Source organism: Toxorhynchites rutilus, chromosome 3 (assembly GCF_029784135.1).
Source record: "Toxorhynchites rutilus septentrionalis strain SRP chromosome 3, ASM2978413v1, whole genome shotgun sequence".
Classification (NCBI taxonomy): domain Eukaryota; kingdom Metazoa; phylum Arthropoda; class Insecta; order Diptera; family Culicidae; genus Toxorhynchites; species Toxorhynchites rutilus.
In genome coordinates, this window is record NC_073746.1 from 316,012,157 (window position 1) to 316,039,227 (window position 27,071).

Genomic DNA, 27,071 nt, shown 5'->3' on the forward strand with positions numbered 1-27,071 from the left:
GTATTTGGTACGGTGCTAGTTTTTCCCAAGATTCCTGGTGCAATAATATTTTTGTTTGCTCCAGAATCTATCAAAATATTTAGGGTTTGATTATTTTTAGGATGTTTAATTTTGAGATAGGGTAAGTAATTTAAGTTGGATTTAGATTTGTGTATCCCAAGTGAAAATTTAGATCAAGATCATCTTCAGATTCAGTGTCTGATTTTGCAATATCATCCTCAGGATCATCTTTGACTGTCTCATGGTTATTTATTGTTTTCCTATTTATTGTCAGACGGCTCTGTGTAGTAGTAGCGTCCATCGGTTCAATTTCATTTCGCTCTCTTTTTTGATCCAATTTGAAGGGTTTCTGATTTTTATTCAATTGAGGATTTTTACTGCTTGATTTGTTATCGAAATCTTTGTTCTTCTGATACTTTTTTGGAGAATAATCAAAAGTCATGTTTTGTGCTGTTATTTCTTTTGATTTGAATTTACATAGAAATGCATAGGCATCTTCTATATCTTTCGGCCTTGCGGCTTGAGCATAGCCAAAATATGGTTCGATTAGTCCGGCGATGAAAGCAGCCAAGGCGTCTTCTTCTATAAAATCGTTTATGACTTCCCAGTTGTTACGGTATTTTTCTGTTTGTTTCGCCAAGGTCTTAATATTTTGAATAATATTTTTTGATTTATTGTAGTATCTCGAAATACTCATATTTTCAGTCATTTTACATTGCCATAACTGGCATTTATACGTGGAAAGTTCTTGACGATCGCCGAGAGCATTTGTCAGAACTTCCGAAATTTGCTCAAAATTGTCTGGGTTACCGGCAAGACATATTATGTCTTTTGCTTTCCCTTGGATTTTATGTATTACTGCAGTGGTATACATTTTAAATTGCACTGGCGTAACGTGCTCTTTGAAAGCATTGAGTGTTTCCTGAGCAGTTGTTAGCCACGCATTCAATTGTTTCGAATTGCCGTCGAATGTTGGAATCATTTTGATTGGATCCGGAATTCTGCATAGCATCTCAAAACTGGTTGTTGGTTGGTGATATTCGTATATTACCGGTTGTGCAGTAGGTTGTTCTGCTGGCGTTGTTCCATTTAAATGCGATTCAATTTGCAGGAACATGGCGTCATGTTCCTTTTGTTTGGTGGAAAATGCGTCCATCATCTCCATCATTTTCTGGAGTTGCGCGCCGATTTGCTCCATATCTGAGCTTTCTTCAATTAATAAATTTTCCAATGAGGGGGGATTCTCAATTGGGATGTGTGCCAAGTCTCCTGAGTCAACGGATGAAATGGTTTCTTCTGAGTCCGAAGAGTCGCAATTGCTGTGATTAATGCTTTTCCACAAGCTGCGAGTTTTCTTCAGAGCACTTTTTGGTGTTTTTGGCATTAATGAAGCCTTGCACCGTTTACACAAATTTGTTAATTTTTAAGCACACACGTTCGCTTAGAACTCGTGTGGCTTCTGGAAGTGTGCTTCGCTTAGAATTCACAATTCCAGGTGGAGTAAAACTTCTCTTAGAACACTTTTACTCCACGCGGTAAGTAATAATTAAAATTGCGTCCGAGTCTCTCTCTTAGAACGGACTTCGATGCACAACAAAAAAAATCACTGACCGGGGCGAGTTTTATTTCACTTAGAATGTGGGGGCGTAGAAAGAAGAGAGAAAAAAAACTTACCGTTTGCAATCGTGTGTGCGGGGTTCTTCGGTTCTTCCAGTGGTGGGGTGCGGTGTGCGGTGGAACCTCAACTCTTTCGTCACTTTGATAGCGGCGTCAGATGCTAGCACTTTCTACAGTTCGTATTAATGTTTCGCGGATTCACTCTAATCGGATTTACCAATCCTGATTATAACACTGTTTTTTCACACTCGTTACTATTCCACTCACTGAAACCGCACGGCTGCGCCAATCTTGTTGTGGCCTTCGACGTTCAGCTTTTAAAAAACGTTTATTATAATCAACATACAGTTTATTATCTAAATATCATTTATTAAGCAAACGTGGACGGTCACGGAAAGAATTTGAATGAGAACTGAACGGCGTCGTGGGTTCTGCTGCTGGTATATATCGATGAGTAATGCTGATGCAGCGGAACGATGGCTATTGGCTGGCCGCGATCGTACGATGTTTGGAATGTGCTGATCGTGGTCCTTTGGTGTGCATATCATAACGTGATTATATACATACATATATATATATATATATATATATATATATATATATATATATATATATATATATATATATATATATATATATATAAAAGAGCCCTAGACTATCAATTTGTGGTGAGACATCTATGTGTTTTTTTGTGAAATTCACGAAAAAATAAACGTTCACTTAAGATGTCCATCTTTACCACCCTTCTCCAATTACATAGCTTGTTTTTCGTTTGCAAGTTGTTTCGAATGCAAGATCAAATTATCAGATTTTTGAAAAGTTTTTTGGACTTGTTTTTTGTAGAAAGAGTTGAACACAAGCTGATCATATGTCGCATTTCGTTTCTTTATGTCATTTCATTGCACTGAGTATTTTTCACGAACGCTTTTTCGATGGCCTTTTTCGCATTTGACATACACACTCGGCTACAGGCGATTCATATTTGTTGTGCCAGCACCATTATTCCACATTTCTCAATTACATGAATCTATCTTTGGCACCGCATGGAAACAACACTAATGACAATACTTGCAAGTATTAAATATTATGCTTCATGTTATTTAGTATTGCCTCAGTGGAATCACACCGCTAGACATCGTTCGTACAACGCAAACCAACCAGCACCAAACAAGCGTCCAATATGGCACGCACACAGAGCCATATAGGAAACTCGATCGTTGGTCTAGCTAGGTGATCCCCCACGTAATTGTGTGACGCAGAACTTTATGATAATGACTGCTTTACCATGCCGTCAATCCGATAAATTGCCAGAGGCATCAGTATGTGAGGTATTTGATCGCGTCCACAGTTCGCGGGGAAATGAAGCAATTATGATGAAACAAAGCAAACACAGCAACGATGCTTTGAGTATAGGAAGAGACTGAAAGAAAATTTGTCACTATAGGATCCACTATTTGTACCTTAGCGCATTTTTTTTCTTTCACGTTATCTCTTATTTATATTATTGTGGCTGCAAAAGTTAACGCACCACACACTCGTTCAACATAGCATCAGGGTTGCCATAATAGAATCTGTGTTTTTGGTTTCAAAAAATCTTTTTATCTGTGCTCAGAAAATCTGTATCGAAATCTGTATTAACTCTTAGCGGTCATTTGTCTGCTCTCAGCCACCACAGCAAAGAAGTATACTAATATTATAATTTATGCAACAATGTATCAGCTCACTCACTTTCTCTAAACGAATTTTTATGTCTTGTGAACTTATTCACGAACCAAAACGGTGCTACTATGAATAATAGATAACGGTATTCAGTATAAACAAAAGTTGTCATCCGTGCTCGGGGGAAGGATTAATGGAAAACTCCATGTATTTCGGCACTGTATAGATATAAAGATCATTGTTTTGTATGTTCAAACAGAAAGATAAAGGTGAAAAACGACAAACTGATATAGCTTCAATTGACTTTTTTTTTCTCTTGCCAAAACTCAAAATAGGGGGTCTTCGTAGCCACTTGGTTACGCGTTCGCTTACTAAGCGATCGATCGTGAGTTCAAACTCAGGACCCTCAATTGACCATCTTTGTGTTGTTATAGAATAACTACGTCCACGCAACCATCATCAGCTATGGAGATCGATCCACGGTGGAACATAGATCGATTCATCCATACAACTGCTCTGCTCTGCAAGGAACATCGGACTGCTGTTCTATAAATAACCCAACAATGATCGATCAATATCAACTGTCTCCGCTGTCCGGTCTGCTGAACAATGGAAGAACAGATAGAATACCCTTACGCCTAAATGGCTACTACTGTGTAATTTACCATAATGTAATGGAACAGAAAAATCTAACGCCAAAATGGTTACTACTTCTACTGTGTAATTTACAATTTGTAGAAACATAAACATATGTACATGTACACGATAAAAACCCGGCTCTGTTACAGATAAAATGCTAATGAGCCTGATAAATAAATTAATGGGATAAAAAAAAATATTTTTTAATCATAAACATAAAAACATTGTTTAGTAAATAGTAAACTTCCGATAAGAGTTTACAAAAATAAAGGAATCTTTTTCATCTTACAAAGTTATACATCACTGCTTCTTCAAGTAAAAATAATTGCGACCAGTACGACATCCATGTCGAAATTTAAGACCACCGCAAAGGGTTAAATTCATAAGTTCATTTAGCTGACCCGGATAACTTTGTCCTGCCCAAAATTGATATTTTGATATGCATACTTCTGAACATTCACGTTCTTTCAGAAAGCGAACGCTCGTGGCTTGAATTCCAGAAAATTAATTGATCAATATTTCGATTGACATTTGACACTGCTAGACACGAATTAATTTTAAAGTCTAAAATTCTATAATAGAAAATAAATATCAATCTATAAATTGCAATTAGGGTGAAGGTGGAAGCTACCCACAAATGGCTGCCACAATGGCGCTCGTTTCTTTCATCTCATTCTAAGACTCGTGTCAGTGAAGCGCCAAACAGTCTGATAAGTGAATTGATCTATTTACGTACAAAGATTGCTTCCACCTTTTCTTTAACCCTCTACAGCCCAAGCCCGCCTTTAGACGGGCTTCGCGGATTCTCTTTTCAAATTATTCAGACATTATTTTCAATGTTCACCCCCACTAGAACGTCTTTAGAATATTTTCATCTATTACACATACACATTGTTTTTATGCTGGCAGCTTTCTGCTAGGAGTATTTTATATTGAAAGTCGGAAATTCGAGATAAAAGTGGAGTAGATTTTTCTTAGATAAATAAAAAATTTGGGTGGTAGAGGGTTAACTCAGATTACCAAGCTCGAGAGCAGTATCAAATTGCTCAGTTTTTTTCGTTTTTTCCTTTTTCCTTCAAAATATTAAAAAAAAACAATTTTTCTCACCGTTACATTGATCTACGTAGGGATCTCAGCCTAAATCGGACAATCTTTACTCGAATTTGATAACCACATTTTGGCGATTCATTTTCATTTTTCACCTGAAAGTCCAATAATATTTACAAAATGGCGAAACATAAATATCATTGTCGTCAACATTAATTCCAATTGAATAAATTAACTCCAATCGGAAAACTTATCATTGTAGTACAAATGCGTAATAATTTTTATCGATTTCACTTTTGATTGCAGTACATATGCGTAGCCCATTATTTTTGAATTTCCCTTCTTTAAAATATTCTTCAAAGCATTCTATCATTCTAATTTGAGTGGAGACAGACACAATAATATATATAGACGACTTAAATCTGATCTCTTGTGATGATGAGTTATACGTACGTGGGAAAAACAAAAAGCTTAGCTTTAGTATCATTGGTTGGCCTGGTTATTATGAATTTGACGATGTTGATGGTAACCACGTAACAAATCGCATTTACTGTGCTTTAGTAGGAAAAAGATAAACCATGATATTTATTTATTGTGAAGATAGCTGATGACGCAGACTTTGGCATCTTTTCGCCTTAGATTGAACATGAGAAAGCAGTATTACAGGCTACACATGAATGCCAAAATGACTCAGACTGGATTGTTGTGATCAAGCCATAATTAATATAGGATCGTTATTTGGAATGGAAACTTGAAAAATCTGTAATCCGTATCTACAGATTCTTGATTTCAAAAAGACTGAAAAATCTGTATAAATACAGATTATTCTGTAGATATGGTAGAGCCCAGAAGTACTGAATGATCGTTTATGGGAAAAAAAATTCCTCGAATTTTCGGTCAAAACCATCAACAAAGTTGGGAGGTTTTCGCATCGCGACAAGGCCGCTGACCTCGAGAAGATACAAATAGCGTTTTGGCGTAGCCAACAATTGTGTGGCGCAGAACCTTAACGCCTTCTTTGCCATAATGATATTCGCTGCTTTGAGTATAAAAAGAGACTGTAAAATTGCCTGTGAATCTCCACTGTTTATACTCTAGCAAACATTCCCCTCGTTGTTTATATTATTGCGGCTATATAAATTACTTCATATTGACGGTACAGGTAGGTAAGCACACAAAAGAGTAGAAAATGTGGTTGCTGCTAATTTTCACCAATTGAAATCATTTACAGACCAGGGGGTTGTAATGTATAGCATATCAAACAAATCTCAGGAAATTTCCGATTCGTTTGGTATGCATATCGTCAAAATCTGTTCGCAGCAAAAATAGTTATTAGCGTTAACTTTATTTCATAAAAACGTGACCTGTTTTTGAATTAGCACCTTTACTGAAAGGCGCTGTCCTACTCAAAAAAAATTAGGAATATATTAATGCAAACGACTATTATTTACTATTCGTCAACGGTTTTTTTTTAATTTTTTGATCAATTTTGAGAAATTGTATAGATGTGCAAAGCTGTTCAATACTCCGCAGTTTCTCATGCAGTTGCGTTTCTAAAAACCACTCCGCCGTTTCGTGTATCCTTAGACGGTAATTTAACGCATTAATTTCCTATCATCGTCAAGCCCACATAGGTTGACTTATGCACTATGCAAATCATTCATTCTCTGGTTCTTTTGTTGGCTTATGTCTCAGAGACAAGTCAACCACACCATTGATTTCACCTTGGGTCTGAACGGTAGAAAACTAAGCGGCACTTGAGAGCAACACAGGTGGATACTATGGCACCTAGGCGGTACTCGAAACACGACGAATTGATCTTAAACGCAACCTGGCATTGACACCGCGCACATGCAGTGTGCTTTAACCTATGGTATGTTTTTTCCCACCACAAAACTAATTAGCTTGGAGATCTTTTTTGCTTAAGTGAGTATTTGTTCTCCCAAGGGTTGAACAAATCGAGTGGCTGCTCTGACGCCTTACGACGCAATTGAAGATTTACCAACCGTGTGTACATTGGCCCCTACGGATAAAAAATCAATGAGAAATGAAGACTTTGTGGAAATACGTCAATGCCATTCATTTCGACACAATTTAGGCATGACAAATGATGTTTATCTTCAGCAAAAACGTAGATTTTCGCTTCTTCTCAACTGTGTTAATTCATTTTTGACTATTCCACTCGGTATGTTATGTACCGGCAATTAGGATTGGATTTGCTCCACTTGTTGTTTGTTTTTTGTCCATCTCATATCGAGTGGTTTTGGCTTTTGGGCACATTAACCTCCAGCACACTCATGGCCACCGTTGGACTTGGATGCTGTATTTTCTACTCACTCAGCACTGTCTCTTAGTCAATCAACGACTCGCCTGTGGAGCCTTCCAACATTACCTGACAATTAGGGTCACACTCTTCGGGGGAAGACAGATTTGCATGTTCATGATAACCGGTTTCGATCGTTCAGGATCCTTGTAACGACGTTTCAGTGCTGTGGACAGTTGCTAACTAAGAGACTACTCTGCAATTTACTGTGATGGCATTCGAAGTTCACTTGTCCTGCCGTCATGCTGGATGACATTGAAAGATATTGAACTCAGACTGTAAAGCAATGCAGCTTGTCAATAAACACTCTTTCAAGGAATTGATGCAATCGTTTCGTTGATAACATATATACGAAGCTTACTAGAAGTTGTTCATAAAAACAATAAAAGAGAAAATGGACACCGACAAAATATGAACACGCCAATGTACGACACCATAAATGTTTTTCGACGTATCTCTCGTTACGTTATAGTATGGCTACAGAGGGTGGATGTTAGTTCAATCGATTGAACGAAATTTCAAAATATCAATGCCAAAACATTTATAGGTCGATGAAAAATTGTTTTTTTTTCTCAATCGCCGATACTCGTAAGAAAAAACATTAAATTATGAATAGTTTTCTAGTAGACGAATTTCATGCCAACTCGATTAGCCGTTGGCAGCACCATCTCAGATAGCAGTGAAACGTTGTGGGTGCAAAGACATGGGTCATTTAAGCATCTTTGCATACTTGAAATATTCCAAAAATAATTAAACTACTTTTTGGAAAAAGCCAATTTTTTTTTCTTAATTTTTACCAAAAATTTATAATTTAAAAACTAAAAAAACTACCTACAAAATTCTTGTCAAAGGATGAAATGTAGGAAATTGTTTAAATACTCACAAGAAAATACTAAAACTTTTTTGGAAAAGAATTTCGCTGACAAAAAAGTTATTTTAAAAATTAAAATTCATTTTTGTCAAAAATGTATTTTTTTTAATTTCCAAAAATATATTAGGCTGTCAAAAAAGTCCTGCGGTATTTTTTTTGAATTTTCATTTGTTCATAAAATTAGTTACAATCATCTGTTTTAAGTCAAATATGCGCCGTTTTTTTCGATGACTTGTTCCCAACGAGATGCCAACTTCATAATGACCCTGTTATAAAAGCTCGCTTCCTTATTGGCAAAAAACTCGGATAGCCAATTTTCACAGGCCTCTTTTGTGGCTAACTTCTGACTACCTAGCTCGTTCGCCATGGACAAAAACAGGTGGTAGTCACTTGGTGCAAGGTCCGGACTATACGGCGGATGCAAAAGAACCTCCCATCCGAGCTCCTGGAGCTTCTGGCGCGTCACCAAAGAAGTGTGTGGCCTGGCGTTGTCCTGATGGAAGACAATGCGGCCTCTGTTTATCAAAGATGGCCTCTTCTTCATGAGTGCGACCTTCAAGCGGTCCAGTTGTTGGCAGTACATGTCCGAATTGAGCGTTTGGCCATAGGGAAGCAACTCATAATAGATTATTCCTTGACAATCCCACTAAACACACAGCAGAACCTTCCTGGCCGTTAATGAGGGCTTGGCCACCGTCTGAGCCGCTTCAGCGGGCTTCGACCACGACCGTTTGCGCTTCACGTTGTCGTAAGTGACCCACTTTTCATCGCCAGTCACCATCCGCTTCAGAAACGGGTCGATTTTGTTGCGATTCAGCAGCGATTCACATGCGTCGATACGGTCAAAGATGTTTTTTTGCGTCAACGTGTGCGGCATCCATACATCGAGCTTCTTTGTGAATCCAAGCTTCTTCAAATGGTTAATAACGGTTTGATGACTTATCCCCAGCTCTTGGCCGATGCTACGGCTGCTATTATGCCGGTCTTTCTCGGCTAATTCAGCGATTTTGTCGCAATTTTCGACGACAGGCCTTCCGGAGCGTGGCGCATCTTCGACGACTTCTACACCAGAACGAAAACGTTGAAACCATCGTTGTGCGGTGGAAATGGAAACTTTATCGGGTCCATAAACTGCACAAATTTTATTGGCAGCTTGAGATGCATTTTTGCCTTTGTCATAGTAGTACTGACGGCGCCAGTGGTTGTGTGGTTAGCGTAACAGCCTCACAATCCGATCGGCCTCGGTTCATTCCCAGCTGGCGTCGTTGGGATTTTCTGAGGCGAAAAATCTCTGGTTACGTCTTCCTTCGGATGGGAAGTAAAATAAGTTGGCCCGGCTCATGAGTTGTTGAGTCTGATATGTAGGAACAGGTGGAGTCGCCTCCCTGATGTCGGTGATTGGCACTGAAGTGGCGGAAATAGGCCGACGAAAAATAAGCGAAGATAAAAAAGAAAAATAGGAATACTGTAAAATATGTCGGATTTTCTCTTTATTTTGCTCCATATTTGCGACACTATAACTCACGAACGACTTAACCAAACAAAACACTGTCAAGGACTATATTATAGCGCGCAAAAATACCTTTCCAACAAGCTATAGTATGACTCGATACAATGAAAACAACTAGAACTACGCGCTTACAACGACACCTCGCGGAAATACCGCAGGACTTTTTTGACAGCCTAATATATATGAATAGCCCTTACAATTTCCAACAAGTCGTCCATACATTGGAAGATGGGCACTTTTACAAGGAAAAAGTTTTTCGAACAGCAACTTTTTCATGTTTTCTTTCAGAAAAATACAAATTATCCTGATTTTGTTTAAAGTCAAAATAGCGATATAGTGTACTCGACAAAGTTTTAGATTTTGTTAAAATATAAATTTTTGTCGAAGACATCAACATCAACAATATTTCATACTAGTAAGTCATTTTTGTATGAAGACTCCAGAAAAAAATAATGTTTTGCTCGTAACATTTTTGTGTGTAAATCCTCACGTTTGCAATGTTCTTGGCATGTTTCTAAATAGAGAAAAGTTAGCAAAGCATTTAAATTGCGATAATTTATGCATAAAAATGTTACGAATTAAACATCAATACTATTTTTCCAAAGAAAAAAAATGAAAAAGTTGTTGTTCGAACAACTCTTGCCATGTGAATGTGCCCCGATGTATGGAAAACTTGTTGGAAATTTTAAGGGCTATTTAAATCAATTTTTTCCGAATTTTAAAAACATATGAATTTTAATTTCCAAAAAAAAATTTTTTCCAATGAAATTTTTTCCAAAAAATTCTTTGATATTTTCTAATAAAACCTAAGTAATTTCGTACATTTCAGTAATTTCCTACATTTTGGTATTTTTTCGTGAAAATTTAAACAATTTTCTACATTTCATCCTTTGACAATAAATTTGTAGGTATCATAGTTTTTAAATTATACATTTTTGTAAAAAATTAAGAAAAAAAACTGTCTTTTTCCAAAAAGTAGTCTTATTCTTTTTCGAATATTTCAAGTATGCAAAGTTGCTTAAATGACCCATGTCTTTACACCCACAACGTTTCACTGCTATCTGATATGGTGCTGCCAACTCCAAAGACGAGTTGGCATGAAATTCGTCAGTAATAAAGTTTTCTGTAGTCTGTAGCCTGTAGAATTCCAACTATTTTACCAGTAGTGTTCCGCTGTTACCATCAACTAAACGAACACTGCTTCTCAAACAAATATTTCCTATGTTCAAAAAGTAAATTAATGTTATCCTTCAATTTTACTTTTGACTATCTCTGTATCTATTATATCTTTTCAACTAATATTTGACTGTACAAAAAAGTCTTCTCATTAGAGTTCTGCAGAAGGTTTATTGAAGTGTGAAGAGTATTTATATTGTTACAGATTGAATAACCTTCATCTTCAAATCGTTGCATAAATATCATTTTGGTTTCCGAAGGACATGACATGAAATACAGGTCGGACTCGATTATCCGGAATTTTAGACTCGATTATTCGGTGTATTTTATTTTTGATATTTTTTTAAAATTTTTAGATAAGAAATTTTGAATAATTTGTTGATATGCTTTATAAGTTCGATCATTTGAACAAAATTGAACGTGTTAGGTAGAGCAGGGGGCTGGGATAGAGATTGTCCCATACAATTAGTTTCGATTATCCGTGGTAGATTTATACAACCATTCCATGCCAAACCGATATACTGGTTCTCAGATTTTCGTGAAAAGTGGTAATTTTGTTTTTTACGGCAAAACATTAGACCCGTATTTTCCTATTTTTCATTTCCATCTTAGGGTGGTCCGAAAAATAAAGTTTTCCCCCTTTTTTCCAAAAAAATACTTTTTTCTCTAAAATTCATAACTTTTTAACTGTTGGACCGATTCTGATGATCAACATATCAAATTAAACACAATGAACTTCTTTAAAAAAATATGACATTTGCAAAAAAATGGATTTCGTTTTCATAATTATTGATTGTATTTGTTTTTAATAGTTTATATGGTCTCGGGACCGAGGGCGCTGTATTTTTTACATATTCTCTTGAAAGCTGAGGTTTTTTTTACATAACATACCCAAAAATCAGAGTCGCGTTATTTTTTGTTCTTGAGTTATGATTTTTCACCGAAAAATAAATGTTTATCCCTTTTTTCCACCACAAACATTCATAACTTTTGAACTGCTGGACAGATTCAAATGATAGATATATCAAATTAAAGCCAAAGAGCTATTTTTGTTTAGAAAAACATTACACTTGGGAAAGAAATAGAATTTTGTTTTCGTAATTATAGGTTTTAATCGTTTTTAATAGTTTACATGGTTTCGGGACCAAGTGCACCATGTTTTTTAATATTTTTTCTTGAAAGCTGAGGTTTTTTCACATAACATATCCGCATATCAGATAGGTGTCGTTTTCGTTTATGAGTTAAGATTTTTCAAAGCTAACATGTTTTAAATTTTCGTTCAATTATCCTATGCGAATTTTTGAAAAAAAAACATTTTTGGAAAAAGGTGGAAATTTTTTTTGTACCATCGGTAACCTTTGAAAAATAATAACTCAAGAACAAAAAACCTATAAAAAGCAAATAAAATCAATAATTACAAGAACAAAATACAATTTTTTGTGAGTAAAATATTTTTCCAAACAAGACTAGCTAATTGGTTTGATTTGATATATCGATCAAATAAATCGGTCCAGTAATTCAAAAGTTATGATTAAAAAAAAAAATGCATTTTCTCTGTTCGGAATTTGAGACAAAAGTGTTCGGAATATGAGTCAGTGGCAAAAATGGTGTTCGGAATTTGAGACAAATGTGATGAAACATTTTTTCAGTTTTTTACCGTGAATATGTATTTGTAAATCAGCTTTATTGCGGTCAAATGAAAAAGAAGGCTCAATCGTATCCAAAAATCAATCTAATTTCGCGAAAAAAATACCATTTCGAGTAATGAGACACTGTTTAATGGCCATCAATGCTTAAGTGTTCGGAATATCAGAAAAAACGGTATACGGAATGAAAAAAAAAATCAATACTCCGGATAATCGAGTCCGACTTGTAATAACATCAAAGGCACGCGTTCGATCGAATCATGGATTACATAAAATCTTTCAACGCATAGCGAGTCAATGCAGCGAAGGACGGAATTCCGTCCCTGGTCGGCGGGAGTGCGCGAAATGACGTGAAATGGACTTTCTCGCGCATCAACATATGTTTCCCCTAGCAAGAGTTCCTCATGACAGTTCGGCCTCTGTTGTTACCAAGTGTTTTCCACTGATAATAGCGAATGTTTCGAATTGGATAGAAACAATGTGCTGAAAAAACAAAGATTTCATCTAACCTTGCGAACTATCTTCTCGGCTAAATCATTGCCATCAACAAACCACCGTTTTTCTCAACCGCAAGCGACCGAAGAAAAAAGTGAAACCTGACTTCAATTTGCAATTAAATTGCAACCGGTGTGGTACATGAGTGAAGAGAAAAAAACTAAAGACAATGCAACAGTAATCATCATTTATTCACACCAGCTGCACTACAGATTATCAGAACGTAACGAAGTCACTGCACCACCGTGGTGGTGTCTCCGTCTAGATTTACATGCAACCTGGCCCGGGTTGCGTGTAGTGCCATATGGATCTGTGTTGAAAAGACAGGTGAAATCTGTGCCCCGTTCATTATAATACGCATTGAAACATAATCGAAGTGAGGCTTTCGTCGAGACTCATTACGAGGCCTCTCATGCTGTACGAGTGTTACCGGAGAGTGAAGCCACGCGCAGAATTATAATATAATCGAGCTGGTGCAATCGAGAAACGACCGATCGGTGGCCACTTTCTTCGGAGGGATGATTGTGCGAAACTTGCTGTTTTTCACCCATCAACTGAGCCTCAAGACTAGGTTTGTCTCGTGACGAACGATCCGCACGGTGAAGAACTTTGTTCGGACTAGATCGAAGCGTTATGAGATTTATAAAAAGGTAAAAAGCTAAAAATGTTACCAATAGTTGTAGAATTGAATATCTCAACTCATTATGACCCCGATGTGCCCAATTTCAGACCAAATGAGGTGAAACTTTCTAATTTGTCATATTAAGGTATGCATTATAAAATAGACTAATTTTGGTTTGCAATAAAATACTACAAAATGTAATTCAATGGACCAAATTTCATTTAACACGTTCGTCGCTCCATTACCCAAATATGGGTGACACTTTCCTCGTTCAAATTGAATATTTTTAAAAGGAATTTGGTAGAATAGGTACCTAAATGTAACTATAGGATATGTAGAACAATAATTTAATCATAACCATATTAATATAATGTTTATACTATACTTTTTATTAACTTATAGTACGGATGGTTTGTACCGCGGTTTTTGCGAAACTCATATTATATGGCTTTAGCATGTGTTATTTTTGTCAATTCACCTTCAAATTAAAAAAATAAATTGCTAGATCATGTAAAAGATGTCTACAATTTAAGTTTGATCTTCAGTTAATCATTGATTCGCAAGTTAGACACCGCAATAAACTCAGAAACGTCACGTTGGGCGACGAACATGTTAAATCCTGTGTTTATTGGGACTTCCAAAAACATGCATCGACGCGCTTATTTTTTGATTAGCAACAGCCTTGGGAAAACTGTGAAATAACTGCGTCCGATACTTTGTTCGTACTGCCAGTTTCTTCCCAGAGCGCGAAGAAGTTGGACATCGTGAGGCACTTCGTGTCCGCCGGATCTAGCGGATCCGGCGTTTACAACATCCTCTTTCTTCATGAGAATGGCGAGAGCGTCGTAAGGAAGCCTGGCTCTGATCGTCCGATAGTGCTGCGCAACCGTAAAGTGCAGCAGAAACTGAATAGGGAGACCGAGTGCAAGGTAGCCTCATCGTCACGCGCCTTGGGCCGGGAGGTCGGAGCAACCGGGCAAACAGTGAATGAGTACATGGCTAAAATGGACATCAGTTGAGATTATCTGCCACAATTGCTGATTGCTAGTTGGTTTTTGATTCTGGAGCCCAATTTTCAAAATTGACCAGACATGCTCGATCGGATTAATGTCGGGAGACTGTGCTGGCCACTCCATAACCTTGATACGCTTTCCCTTGAACCACTGCAAAACTAGCTTTGAAGTGTGCTTCGGATATCCGTCTCGTTGGAACGTATATCTGCGCCACATCTTTAGCTTTTGTGCAGGCACTGGTAGTTTTCGCTTCGAAGTGTTCAAATAAACCTCTTTGGTCATGGTTCCATCAATGAACTTAAGTTCTCCAACGTCGGAGGTTGCCATAGATCCCCACACCATGACTCTACCTGCAAAAAAAAAAAAATCAAACTCATGCTCAGTTGGTTGAAAAATAAATGTTGGTAAAGTAACTCACCACCAGTGTCTTAGAATATCAACAAATATTCACAAATAACGAATATAATTTTATATCAGTGTTATACTTTTTTTCAGCTTGAAACACATTGCCCTCATTATATTAATGACAATAACAAACGAGTTCATTTTGTTCATATCGCTGATGCAGTACAAATTTTTTCTAATGATTGAATGCGGCATTGAGTGGGGTTCATAACTTCGCTGTTATTTATACTTTGAATATCAAAAGCAACAAACTAATATTCATCATTTTCGAAACGATATTCGTTCTGGCATAGATTTTGAGTCAAAATTCTAAAATAAAAAAAATATTCAGACTAGACCATTTAGAGAACAAAAATGCCAGAGTTCGATGAAACGAGTTTTGCAAGAAATCGCGCATGATTTTGCTTGGCGAGACGGTAACAACGGCATAAATAAAAGCCTGAGGTTAAAAGTAAACAACACCTGATATTCATTTGGCTAAAATGGAATTCAATTATGGCATCTTGAATAATCAATATGTAGATGACACTGGGTGGAAAAATAAACTTCAAAACATATAGAAGAACAAAAGTTCATTTGATCATATTCACTGGCTGTCTGGATTTGTCATTTTGATTTTCGTTTGGAATATATAGGTTTTCGATGCAACCAAGCCCGAAAATCTATGCATTTGAGCTTAGCGAAAATTATTTTTTCCAACATTGCTCACCACCGCCATGCTTGACTGTGGGCAGCAAACACGCCTTTTTCAAACTTTCACCGGTTCGCCGTGATTTTCTTGTGATACCACCAGACCCAAACAGCATTGCATTCGTCTCGTTTGATCGAATCTCCTTATTCCAGTCATTACTGGTCCATGAAATGTGGTCCTGGGCCTACTTCAATCTTTTTTTTTTTTTTTTTGATATTTTCTGCGGACAACCATGACTTCTTAAGTGCCCTTAAGACCTTTCTTATGAAGTCGATTTCGTACGAATTGTGATGTCAGTTGAATGGAAAACTCGCTTTCAATCTGTTTCACATTTTTTGGAGCTGATAGTGCTCGGTCCAGCTCCGCCTTTTTCACGATAGCTCTGTCAATTCGGACAGTTGTCTTTGAAGGAGGCCCCGATCGCCTAGCTGGTGAGATAGAACCATGCTTTTCGTACATCTGCACAATCCTAGCGACTGTATTTTTGTGAAGCTGGACAATAGCAGCAGTATTACGGTAGCTCTTGCCAGTATTGTGATGTTCAATAATCGAATTTCGGATGTTGATCGAAATTTGTGCTTTTTGCAACAAATAACTCCCAATTTTGAACCTGAAACGGAAATTTTGTGCACGAAAACTAGAGCACTAAATGACAGTAAGACACAATGTTTATATTCGAGAAAGTTGCAGAATACACACTAAAACTCTGTAAAACACACTTAAATCGTAGTATCTGGGGGTGGATAAACTTTTTTGCGTAATTTTTTACCCTTTTATCATGATTCATCACATAAAATCTCAAGAAAGATATAAACACCGTATTTTCAATAAACATAAATGGATAATACATGAATCGATCAAATAAACCTGGTTTTTCACCAGAAAAACAGAAAAAAAATGTAAATTTATGGAAAGGGGGGAGGGGACCCCTGGATTAGAGTGTTGCAGAGTTCACGAATAATTCACGTAGATCGCTGTTTTCTGTGGAAGGAATCTACCTTGGATTTGGCACCTCCTATTAAATTTTGCACAGTAGCCTCCGTGCCCATCTGACCAATTCTTTTTGAGGTCTGACTTGTTCCGAGACACTGTACCACTCTTCTTGTATGTGCTCTTGACAGTTGCCCTGTAACGTTCGATTGGTCGCAGTTGGGAACAATTTGGTGGGTTGATGTCTTTTCCGACTAGGATTCAGCGATCTTTAGAAAAAAGATCGATCTTGACAAATCGATTTTCTAAATGGTGCGACGTGATGATCGATGCACTGATTAAATTGGTACCAAAGAATCGATCTTTGTCGAATCTATCTTTGAAAAATCGAAAGTCTTTTGATTTTTTTTTCTATATTATGAGAGTCATCTCTTCTTCAACCCTTTCACGTACAACATCGAGTCTATATTGCGCAACTGCGAACAAAATTTTATGAGTTTAGAAACTATAATTGAGTGAATATAGCTCCAGTTCTTTCACTAAAGCGAATTTGTGATAACTCAATTTGTTTATTTCAGCATAGAGGTTTTGGTTGTAACTCAAACCATATCCATAAAACTTATTATTGAAGCGGTACGTAACCGGAAAACCTTTAATCTATGAAACGATTGTTTGAAAGATCTAGGTTAATCTAGGTATCTAGGTATCTATTGTATAGTATCACAATCAAGCAAACCATTTGTCATGACGATTGTCATGCGAAAATGCGAAAACAGAATAGAAACTGAGAGAGGTTGGCGTCGACATCATGCCTCATACCGTATGTTTCTATTCTGTTTTCGCACTTACGCAAGACAATTGTCATGACAAATGGTTTGCTTGATCACAATCATTAGAATTTTCGACCGCAAATGAATTAATGTCTTCTAGAGACATTATGTATTCGGACCGCTGGAAGTTCTCCAGAATTTGAAGTAAAAGTCGCTTTGTTGTCGAGTTCATTTTACACTCGACAAAAAAATTAGCGGAACAGAGTGCGAAGTCGGAAATTTTAAGTGATTTTTGACATGCTGTAACTTCGTGAAAAATCAACGCATATCGATGGGATGCGCATCATGTTGAAGCTGCAACTTTCAGGTATTAGAATATTTTACGTACATATTTTTATCTTGGTGTGTGTGAGTGTAGTGGGAAACAATATCGGGAGGAAATGAACAATGGATTTTTCTTTGTTCTTTGCAAGAATATTCTGGACTAACACAATTTTTTGCTATCCAACTTAATAGCAAATCCAATTAACCTTATCAACCAGCTTTCATTTGGTTCCTCAAACGTTTCCGTAGGACCTTCCAACACAGAGATGTTTCAGTTTGAATGAAAAATTACCCCTTCGTCTTTGATAATGAATAATTCAATAAACAACCATCGCACCGCAAACCGAAAGGCAGTTTTGAAAACTCCAATAAATTCTGCACAAGGATAATTTATTACTTTGACGAAAAAAAAAATTATTTTTTTTGCATCGATTTAAAAAAAAATGAACAGGATTTTTATTGTGTTTTACAAAAATTACTGTAATTCTGCAAATATCGCCGTAAGTTCTAATGTTTCCAGGCAAATTTTTAGCCTAGTGTATTCCCTAAACATCTGTAAACGTTTCATATTGATACGTTAAGCCGTTTTTTCTAGAAGATTTTTCAAAGTTTGGAGTAAATTAGAGGAGCATTTAATCGCAAATCGCATCAGAAGTACAAAATCCTCCGCGACTCTCAGAACGAACGATTCGTAACTGCTTACGAATATAATTCAAGATATTCTGGACCAGTCCTGCCTGTTACTAGAGCTGGGTTTAAGTCCACTTCTTGCTAGATCCTCCGGGAAGCACTCGTTGCCAAATTTCTCCATTATTTGTTTCACACTCCCCGAACAAATTTTCGTCCTTTTCACGATTTGATTGTATGTTTTCAATTCGATTCGCAGCATCTCGAAAACCAGTTTGAAAACGCAATCAAGTGATCTGATGTTATGTTTTGACGTAGGACTACGTGTTTCATTTCTGTACTGAGATGTAAGTTCAAAGCTTACAAAACGAGAGAGTGACGCTTGGAGTGCAAGGCTTTGAACGTTAATACCTGTTTTCCGGCTGAATGGGGTGGTATGATAATCACTCCATTCGAAAGACAAAATGTCCAAGAGTTGTATGATTGTTAATTGTTGACCCAAAGAATTGTTTCAACAGCTTAGAAATAGCTTTGAAAACAGGTTATTGAAATCACAAAAATCCGCATATAAGCTGGCGCCCGCTCAGAAATTCATTTAATTGTTGTTACACTGAATTGTTGTTACTTATTGATTGTTAAGCCAACGTTAGTCCTACGTCCACCTTGCGGTTATATCAAAGATATAGATATAACCGCATGAAATTGTCATAATAAACGTTTTTCAACCGGCGGCCATTTTATCAAACATATTTTTTTGCCTGTCCGAGTGATTGTGTCGATCTTCTTCTACTGTAGGAGCATTGTACCACTGCGACCATTACTTTGATCTATTGTAGTGATTTCATTGTGACGACAGCGGCATCTTCACTGATTCAGAATCAGTTCGATATTTTATACCCCCAATCTGCCTAAAATTGTGGTATGTGGACAGCCCCTTACGATGCTCGTTATACGACTAAATCCATTAATGCACAATGGTCCAGGAGATGCATTTAAGTGGACATTAGCATTTAGAGCTCGACAGTTATTCTCTAGACAAAACCTGTCTTCGACAAAGTTGTTACATATGATAGAGCGCTCATTTTCAAATTTTCGATGAAATGAAAAATTTAACTTTCTTATTTTTATAGATAGAGATAAACATAGTTCGACAACGTTATAGCCTCAATTATTTTAAACAACTTTGTACAACAAAGTTTTTTCTATCTTTTAATATAATTGATTTAGCGTTTTTTTCCTAGGTTGCATTAGGGTGACCATGAAAAAGCGGGTTTTTTGCTCCAACTTTTATATTTCAAATTCTACATCAAAACTGTCTTTGTACGACTTTTAGAGCTTATCAAGACCAACATGCAGAACTTGTCAATATCTCAATCCTATTGAAAGTTATTGACGGTTTTTTATCCAAAAATTCATGATTTGAATTTTTATTTACTTAAACACGAAAAATAACATAGTTTTGAAGATCATACATCATGTAGATTGAACTATGCTGTTTCAAATGAAGCCAATAAACTTTGTTTATGTTTGCCCCAGAGAGAACGACAAAAAATTGGAGAGAGCGTATTTTTTGGGAAGAAATATCAATACCTTTGAGTGAAGTTGAGATATTGACAAGTTCTGCATCGCAAAATGTTTGTCTTAGTAAGCTCTGAAATTCTTTCAAAGACAGTTTGTATGTAGAATTTGGAATATAAAAGATAGAGCAAGAAAACAGTTTTTTTCATGGCGACCCTAACGCAATATATAAAAATGGCGCTATATCACTTATTTCAAGAGACAGAAAAAAGACGGCGCCAGTGGTTGTGTGGTTAGCGTAACAGCCTCACAATCCGATCGGCCTGGGTTCAATCCCAGCTGGCGTCGTTGGGATTTTCTGAGGCGAAGTAAAAGAAGTTGGCCCGGCTCATGAGTTGTTGAGTCTGATAGGTAGGAACAGGTGGAGTCGCCTCCCTGATGTCGGTGATTGGCACTGAAGTGGCGGAAATAGGCCGACGAAAAATAAGCGAAGAAAAAAAAAAGAGACAGAAAAAACTTTGTTCTACAAAGATGTTTCAAATAACTAGGACTACAATATTGTCGAACTATATTTATCTCTATCTATAAAGATAAGAAAATTGGATTTTTTATTTTAGGATAATTTTGGTCACCCTATTTTTGATAACATAAAAATGAGCGCTCTATCATATGTAACAACTTTGTCTAAGACAGTTTTTGTCTAGAGAATAACTGTCGAGCTCTAAATGCTAATTTCCACTTAAATGCATCTCATGGACCATTGTGCAATGGTATAGAAAATCGTCCTTTTGCATCTAGATTTTAGATACACATGATGCATACTTCGATTGATTTTTTATACAATTGAGATTTGATAGGAATTTAGATGCAACCTAGCATGGGCAAATGTTATATGATTTAATCCATTTTTTGTCGCTAAAAAAATATAACCGAAACTTTGATAATTTTTATGGCTTTGGAAAGCAACCATATGGTAAGGTTTTGGCTTCAAATGATCTATTAGTTATCACTAATATCAATTTTATTAAATTTTGTATAACTTTATTGGGCAACAGATTCGGTTTAAAGCAACTATGTGCGAAAAGTACATAACCTCACATAACCTAACAAAAAACAAAACCTTATAAAATTCAAAAATATGAAAATTTTTCTACAGTATCATTTTGATAAAAGATCACGCATTGTGATGTGAGGTTTTGACCAATGTTTTTGTTTGGAGATTTTTCGATTTTTTGTCATTTTCCGGAAAACGGAAGAATATAATTTTTACAGCTTGGTCGGGGTTAATGCTTGCTGAGTGGGTTTGTCCCGATTGTTTGTTCTATACCTTCGACCGTAGCTGCCGATCGTAAGATCCATTACGACTCGTAATTTAATCCATTCTTACAACAATTTTCAGCCTGATGACTGGAATCAATGTAGCCAATTTAATCGATTTCGCAATTATGTACCTGAACAATTAGGATTTCCAAAAATGGTGGCCAGTAGAGATGGGCAAATCGTTCATGAACTGTTTAAAAGAACTAGTTCACCAAAAAAGAGTAAGGGTGATCGGTGTATAAGAGGAAGACAAACGATCGAGTGACAGATGAATTGCGCTGCAAGGTAAATAGTCCTCAAATTAACGAAGGGATACAAACCATAAATAACAACAAAAATATGATATCGGTATTGTCGATACGATGGTTTTAAATTGAAATGTTTGATTATTCATCAAACGAAATTCTAATTTCATATTTTTAAGTTGAGGGCAGATTAGTCAGTAAAAAGATATGCAAGAACTAGTTCACTTAAGTGAACGGTTCATTAAAGTGAACCGTTTTGCCCACCTCTAGTAGCCAGGAGTAATTCTCTTCATTCGGTTTCCGTCACGCACAACTTTTGCAATCCAGATCGGATCGTAACGATCGTATTTATCAATAAACGGATTGAGTTGTTTGAGAGTGCTTCATATATTTTTACTAATATCATTGAACTTCTACATTGAAATCTATATTTTGAAAATAACACATGTAAACTGTGAGCGACAGAGCTATTTTGTATGATCCTATAGTTTTATAGTTGCGGACTATGCATAGACGTCCATAGCTCAAACCTATAAAAAATAAACGATTCCATAATGGTTAAGTTTTCATGATATTACACATATGGTTTTTTCATCAAATATAATTTTCTGTACATTTTGTTCTATCTCGAGAACAGTTAGTCTTAGGATAATAATGTCTGTATAATTTTTCATGCAGAATTTTTTGTAAAATTATAAATTATTTTCTCGCATTACTTTTCTCGAAAAGTTAGAATTTTTCAAAGTATTGGAATTCCGTCAATTTCTAGGAATTAATATTTACATTTGCGTGAAATGATCCATGCACCACTAGTCATCAAACTTGAATCAATTGACCCAGTATTCTTTTTTTCTCAGATAATTTCGCATATAATGCAGTTGTAAAACATTTGAACTGTTGGATTGAAGAAGCTTTTAGAAGTTAAAAAATACTTAAAATTTGTCGTTTTTCAAGGGATTTTATTTTTTTTACAAATATTATAAAAATAAACTTGATTGTTTCTATCAACAAACTTAAAGCTCTCCAACCCTTCTACAATTCCTTCCTCGACACCACAATGTTATTCCTATTATCATCTTTCACTATTTAAAATGTTCCACAACAGTTGAGATTTGAGCTTTATTCCATAATTGGGAATCAATATATCGTAAGTTGTCTGATGTCATTTTTCCCCGCAAGTCATCTAGACACTCAAAGCAGAATGGCCCATAAGGATGATGAAAAATAATAAAATATTTTAAAACGCCTTCAATACCCTCTGAAAATTCTCCGAACTATGGTGGAAAAGGTTTTGAATTGCGCTACCGACTAAAGGTGAATCGGAAATCCAGAGTGAAGATGAATCGGCATTTACTGTGATCGATCATGTTCCGGAGTGGGCAAAGACATGTTTCATCTAAAATTTTCATGTTTCCACAATTGCCCTTCGACTTTTCATTAGATCGAGAATATCTCTGTAGTAAAAGGTTCTACTGGAATTCCATATGAATCAGATGAAAGCGAAATAATCAAGTTGACTGGATCATTACTGGCGTTTATGTGATATCAACACATTTTTTTTGCAAGTGTTTAGAAAATCGTGAACTAAAAATGTATTTGAAAATGATTTTAAATCCATTTATTTCTATTCGATTGGAGCTTGCAATCTCTATTAGCAAAGCTCAAGATCAATCTTTGAAGTTGTGTAGTTTATATTCAGATGCGGATTGTTCCTCACCTGGTTAACTGTACATTGCGTGTTTCCGTGTTATGCAAACCAGATAGCCTTTATATCTTCGCTGATAATGGAAAAACAAAAAATATTGTATGCTCACAAGTGTTTCAAAATTAAACTCACAAGAAGCATGTGCTTTGTTATGTCACTAATTTCCCTGCCATACAAGAACAATGGGCCACAACAAAGCAGGTACAGGATACAGCAAGTAAACATTGAAATAAAATCAACTTAAATGGAATTAAAATGGAATTTAGGCGCAAATCATATATTTCCTTAATTATTTTAATTTAAAAAGCAAAGATGTCCACGTGGACAAAGGGGGTAGGGGTATGAAAATGTCCACGCTTGTCTGTCCACGTGGTATGTGACAGCCCCCTACGTGCCTATAGCATCGAAATGTTGTTCTTATTGATTGTTTCACTTGGATCACGGACTGTAACGAGTCTTGTGTAAGTCTGTCGTTTACATTAGATACAGAGATTATCTCAAAATGACCCTGACCTATCTCGATCCATTGTCCATTACTTTGTTCACATCGTTATCACCGTCGGGTTCACTGCACTCCGTTGTCAAGGTCTTCACAGGCGTTGCATGCTTCATAGAGAAATATATTATACATTGATCGATGGTAACGATAAGGTTGTTTTCCAACTTACACTGTAGTGTTTTCTTCCATTCTCTGATCATTCATAACAAAATCGCCCACAGTGCGGCAACCGGCTAAGCTGGTCTCATATTTCTGCGCTTACAGCTAATCGACTGCACTTTTCTCTCTCTGCTTTCAGCCATCCGCCATCGATATAGAGAGGGGCCAGGTGGAAAATGGTCTTATCCGTAAGCAGCCTTACGACAACTCATCGACGTCATCACCATCGAAACAAGCAGCGAACTTTTCGGTCGACCCAAACGACGACGGCAGCGGCAACAGTTCACGTTCGACCAGCGAACGTTTCGGATTGGTGTTTTTCTACGTGATTCAGTTCGTTGGTGTTGGAGCTGCGATCGCGGGTATCGTCCTCGTCTGGTACTACATGGGTTGGGAATTCGGACTGCCGGCGGTTCTGATCGCCCTGTTGGCCGTGCTGATCGCCAGCGGACGGTGGCGATGGTTCTACATTGCGGCCGTGACGGCTCCCCGGGACGTGAAGTGAGTGTGACACGTGTGTAATTTCGGTGTAATATCACCGTGAAAGTAGGTCCAGCTGATTTACTGGGAGGTGTACGTTTTGTGCTATAGCAGATAGCCTACAGGTGAAATCTGAATGGCTTTCACTTCGCCTTCGCTCTCTTTATCTCGTTTGCGATTCAATAGCGCGATCATTCGCCACATGCCGTTGATCAATGGGATGTTGCAGTGATGCAGTGAAGATTGCGTTTTAAGGTTGTCACTGAATTAAAACAAAACCGGTTTCTATTTGTTTTTGCTGTGGAAGCAGTATGCGCTGTTGCGTCTTCGAAATGTTTGGTCTGATCGCAAATTTGGGGTACCCCCCAAGGTGTTTATTGTTAGCCTCGCGGCTGTGAAGTTCGCGTAGAACGCGACAATGGCGATGGAATTGTTTTTCAGACCCGCGAATAGCTAACCAGACTGTTATGTCTACGATTACTGTGACACTCGGGGCCTGATCGTCAACAGCAGAGAAGTAGGAAAAAAATGCTTGCGCTTTTCGTTTACCTTCGCGATGGTGTTGGTATTTACTCAATCGGCTTCAAAGGTTAACATTAAGTTTGACGGGCAACAAGCAGGTTTCCGTTCCGCACGACGTTATTCATTCAGTTTTAATTGTGGTGAATTTGGATTTGTCAATCAATTGCATGTCACCGTTTATTCGGCGGATTTTGTCACTAATTTAACGCACTGAATACTAAATGTAGTATATGTTTGAGGTCTCGCTAAAGGTTATTTTTTTCTTCCAGAACTGTCCCATAATTTGCATCACTTTGCGCCATTAGGGTGATCTTCCTTCGTTTGATTGATCGGATACCTTGCATACTGAATAGTACCTTTGTTGTGATTTCCCTAAGTCTATTCAACGAGTTGAACGAACTAAAGTAAGTTGACCTTCACCTGCGTTGGCGATGAGTCGAGTGCGATTTTGTCTGGCAAATTTGCGTGATAATCAAGTAGCCGCAAAAGGTTCGAGCAGCTGATAAAATCCAATACCCAGCGCTGATGATAAATATTTGTCACTTTTGATTTCACTTTTCCTGTGACGGAGAAGGCGCTCTCGTTTCGGGCACGGCTGTATTATTGTAAGCGATTACATAGCCTTTTGTTATCGATGGAGGCGTCGGTAGTTGTGTGGTTAGCGTAACAGCCTCACTGCCCTAGGGTCATATCATGTCACCGTCGTTTGAATTTCTCATTTACTGCTAACCGTTCCCCATTGTTCAAATTTCATGACAACCATAGTCACATCATTAGTTTTCGAATGATCGTTTTGTTTTTTGGGAAAAGTTGTATTTATTCCTCAACATATTGCATACTGTCTATTGAACTCAGGAGTGTGGTAATAGATCCACGTTTTATCCATTGTCACAAAACATCGAAAGAAGTCCACTCGATTACGCTTCAACAATGCCCAACCGGCTGTTGATTCATCAACGCGCCGCTGTTTTTGGTCGACGATCAGCAAACGCGGCACCCATCGCGCGGATAGCTTCTTCATGTCCAAAATGTCGTACAAATTGTATCAAATTCGTTCTTTGGAATGCCTACGGCTTCAGCTAATTTGCGTAACTTCACTTTACGATCGTTCAAAACAGGTTGAAGCACTTGTTTTAAAATTTCTGGATTCGTAGGCCTTCCAGAGCGACGTGCATCTGCGGTGCTTGTACAGTCCATTTTATATTCACTAAACCACCGATAAACTGCTGTTCTCCAAGGAGCAGAAGTGGAATAACATTTCGACAACCCAATTTTTCCCATCAGAAAACAAAGTTTGATCAAGCTTCCTCTTTTTCCATTTTTTATACGAATGTTCAGGTAGTGACACTTGAACAACTGTAGTTTGTGAACAAATAAACGAAATGTCATGAAACTTCACACATAAGCTAGTGACAGATGAACCTCTCGAAATGAATCTTCATTTCTAGTGGCTGCCCAAAGACCTCGTTGACTGTCGTGAATTATTTCTAACGTCATCGTGAATTGTTCAACATTTTTGATAACATGCGCGCAGCTTGAATGTGGCTTGGAGTCCATGTAATTCCCATCTTTTCGGAACCTGGAATACCACTTCCTGCATGTTCTTATATTGAAAATAGTCCATAATAATTTTCGATCGAAGAGATGGGTCCGTGCACCGTATTAGTCAAGTTTCAGTGATAACGAATAACTATCCCTAATTCAGTCATGGTCAAACATGGCCACAGATCTGTGTTCGACTGTTCGATATGGGGTTGTGGTATTCCGCATGACACCTCGTATCTAGTCTCTCTGAAGCTACTTAAGGTTCCGCTAGTGGATGGATAGCCAACAACCTTGCTATTAGGGGCTTAATTCTTCTTTAACCCCCTGGCGTATTATTTAATACGTCACAAATTCATTGTGGTTCATTCACCTCTAATCTCTGATGAGCGTTCTAGCGTCCTATGTTATGCAAGTACACCATTAGTAAGATTCGATGTTTTACGCGAAGCGGTTAGAGTTAGGGTCTCAGCGTAGTATGGTAAATGATTTTGGTTTCTTCGATTTAGGGTGTTTTCACGCAACTGGTAAATGCAAATCGATTTTACTTAATGAAAATGACACAAATTTCTGCGTAATTCGAGAATTAATCAAGCAGACCAAACCAAATTTAGCATGTGGAAGTTTTAGGGTGCAATAAATGTTTCTAGACACTCCTCCCCCTCTCTAAAGTGGGGTTGTCATACAAATGAAACACAAATTTCTGCATAACATGA

At 37.2% G+C, this 27,071-nt stretch overlaps 1 protein-coding gene across 2 annotated transcripts in view; it reads left to right on the plus strand.

Annotated features, from left to right (window-relative positions):
* Window positions 1–27,071, plus strand: part of LOC129774908 (long-chain fatty acid transport protein 4) — a 71,709-nt gene that overhangs the window by 27,507 nt on the left and 17,131 nt on the right. Inside the window, exons 1-2 of one of the 2 annotated variants that reach the window (XM_055778974.1) lie at window positions 12,890–13,633; window positions 23,951–24,312. In XM_055778974.1, coding sequence (XP_055634949.1) covers window positions 24,197–24,312 — 116 coding nt within the window. In that variant the 5' untranslated portion in view covers window positions 12,890–13,633; window positions 23,951–24,196. Of the gene's footprint in view, window positions 1–12,889; window positions 13,634–23,950; window positions 24,313–27,071 lie in introns of those variants that run through there. The other variant, XM_055778973.1, reaches the window with a different exon arrangement.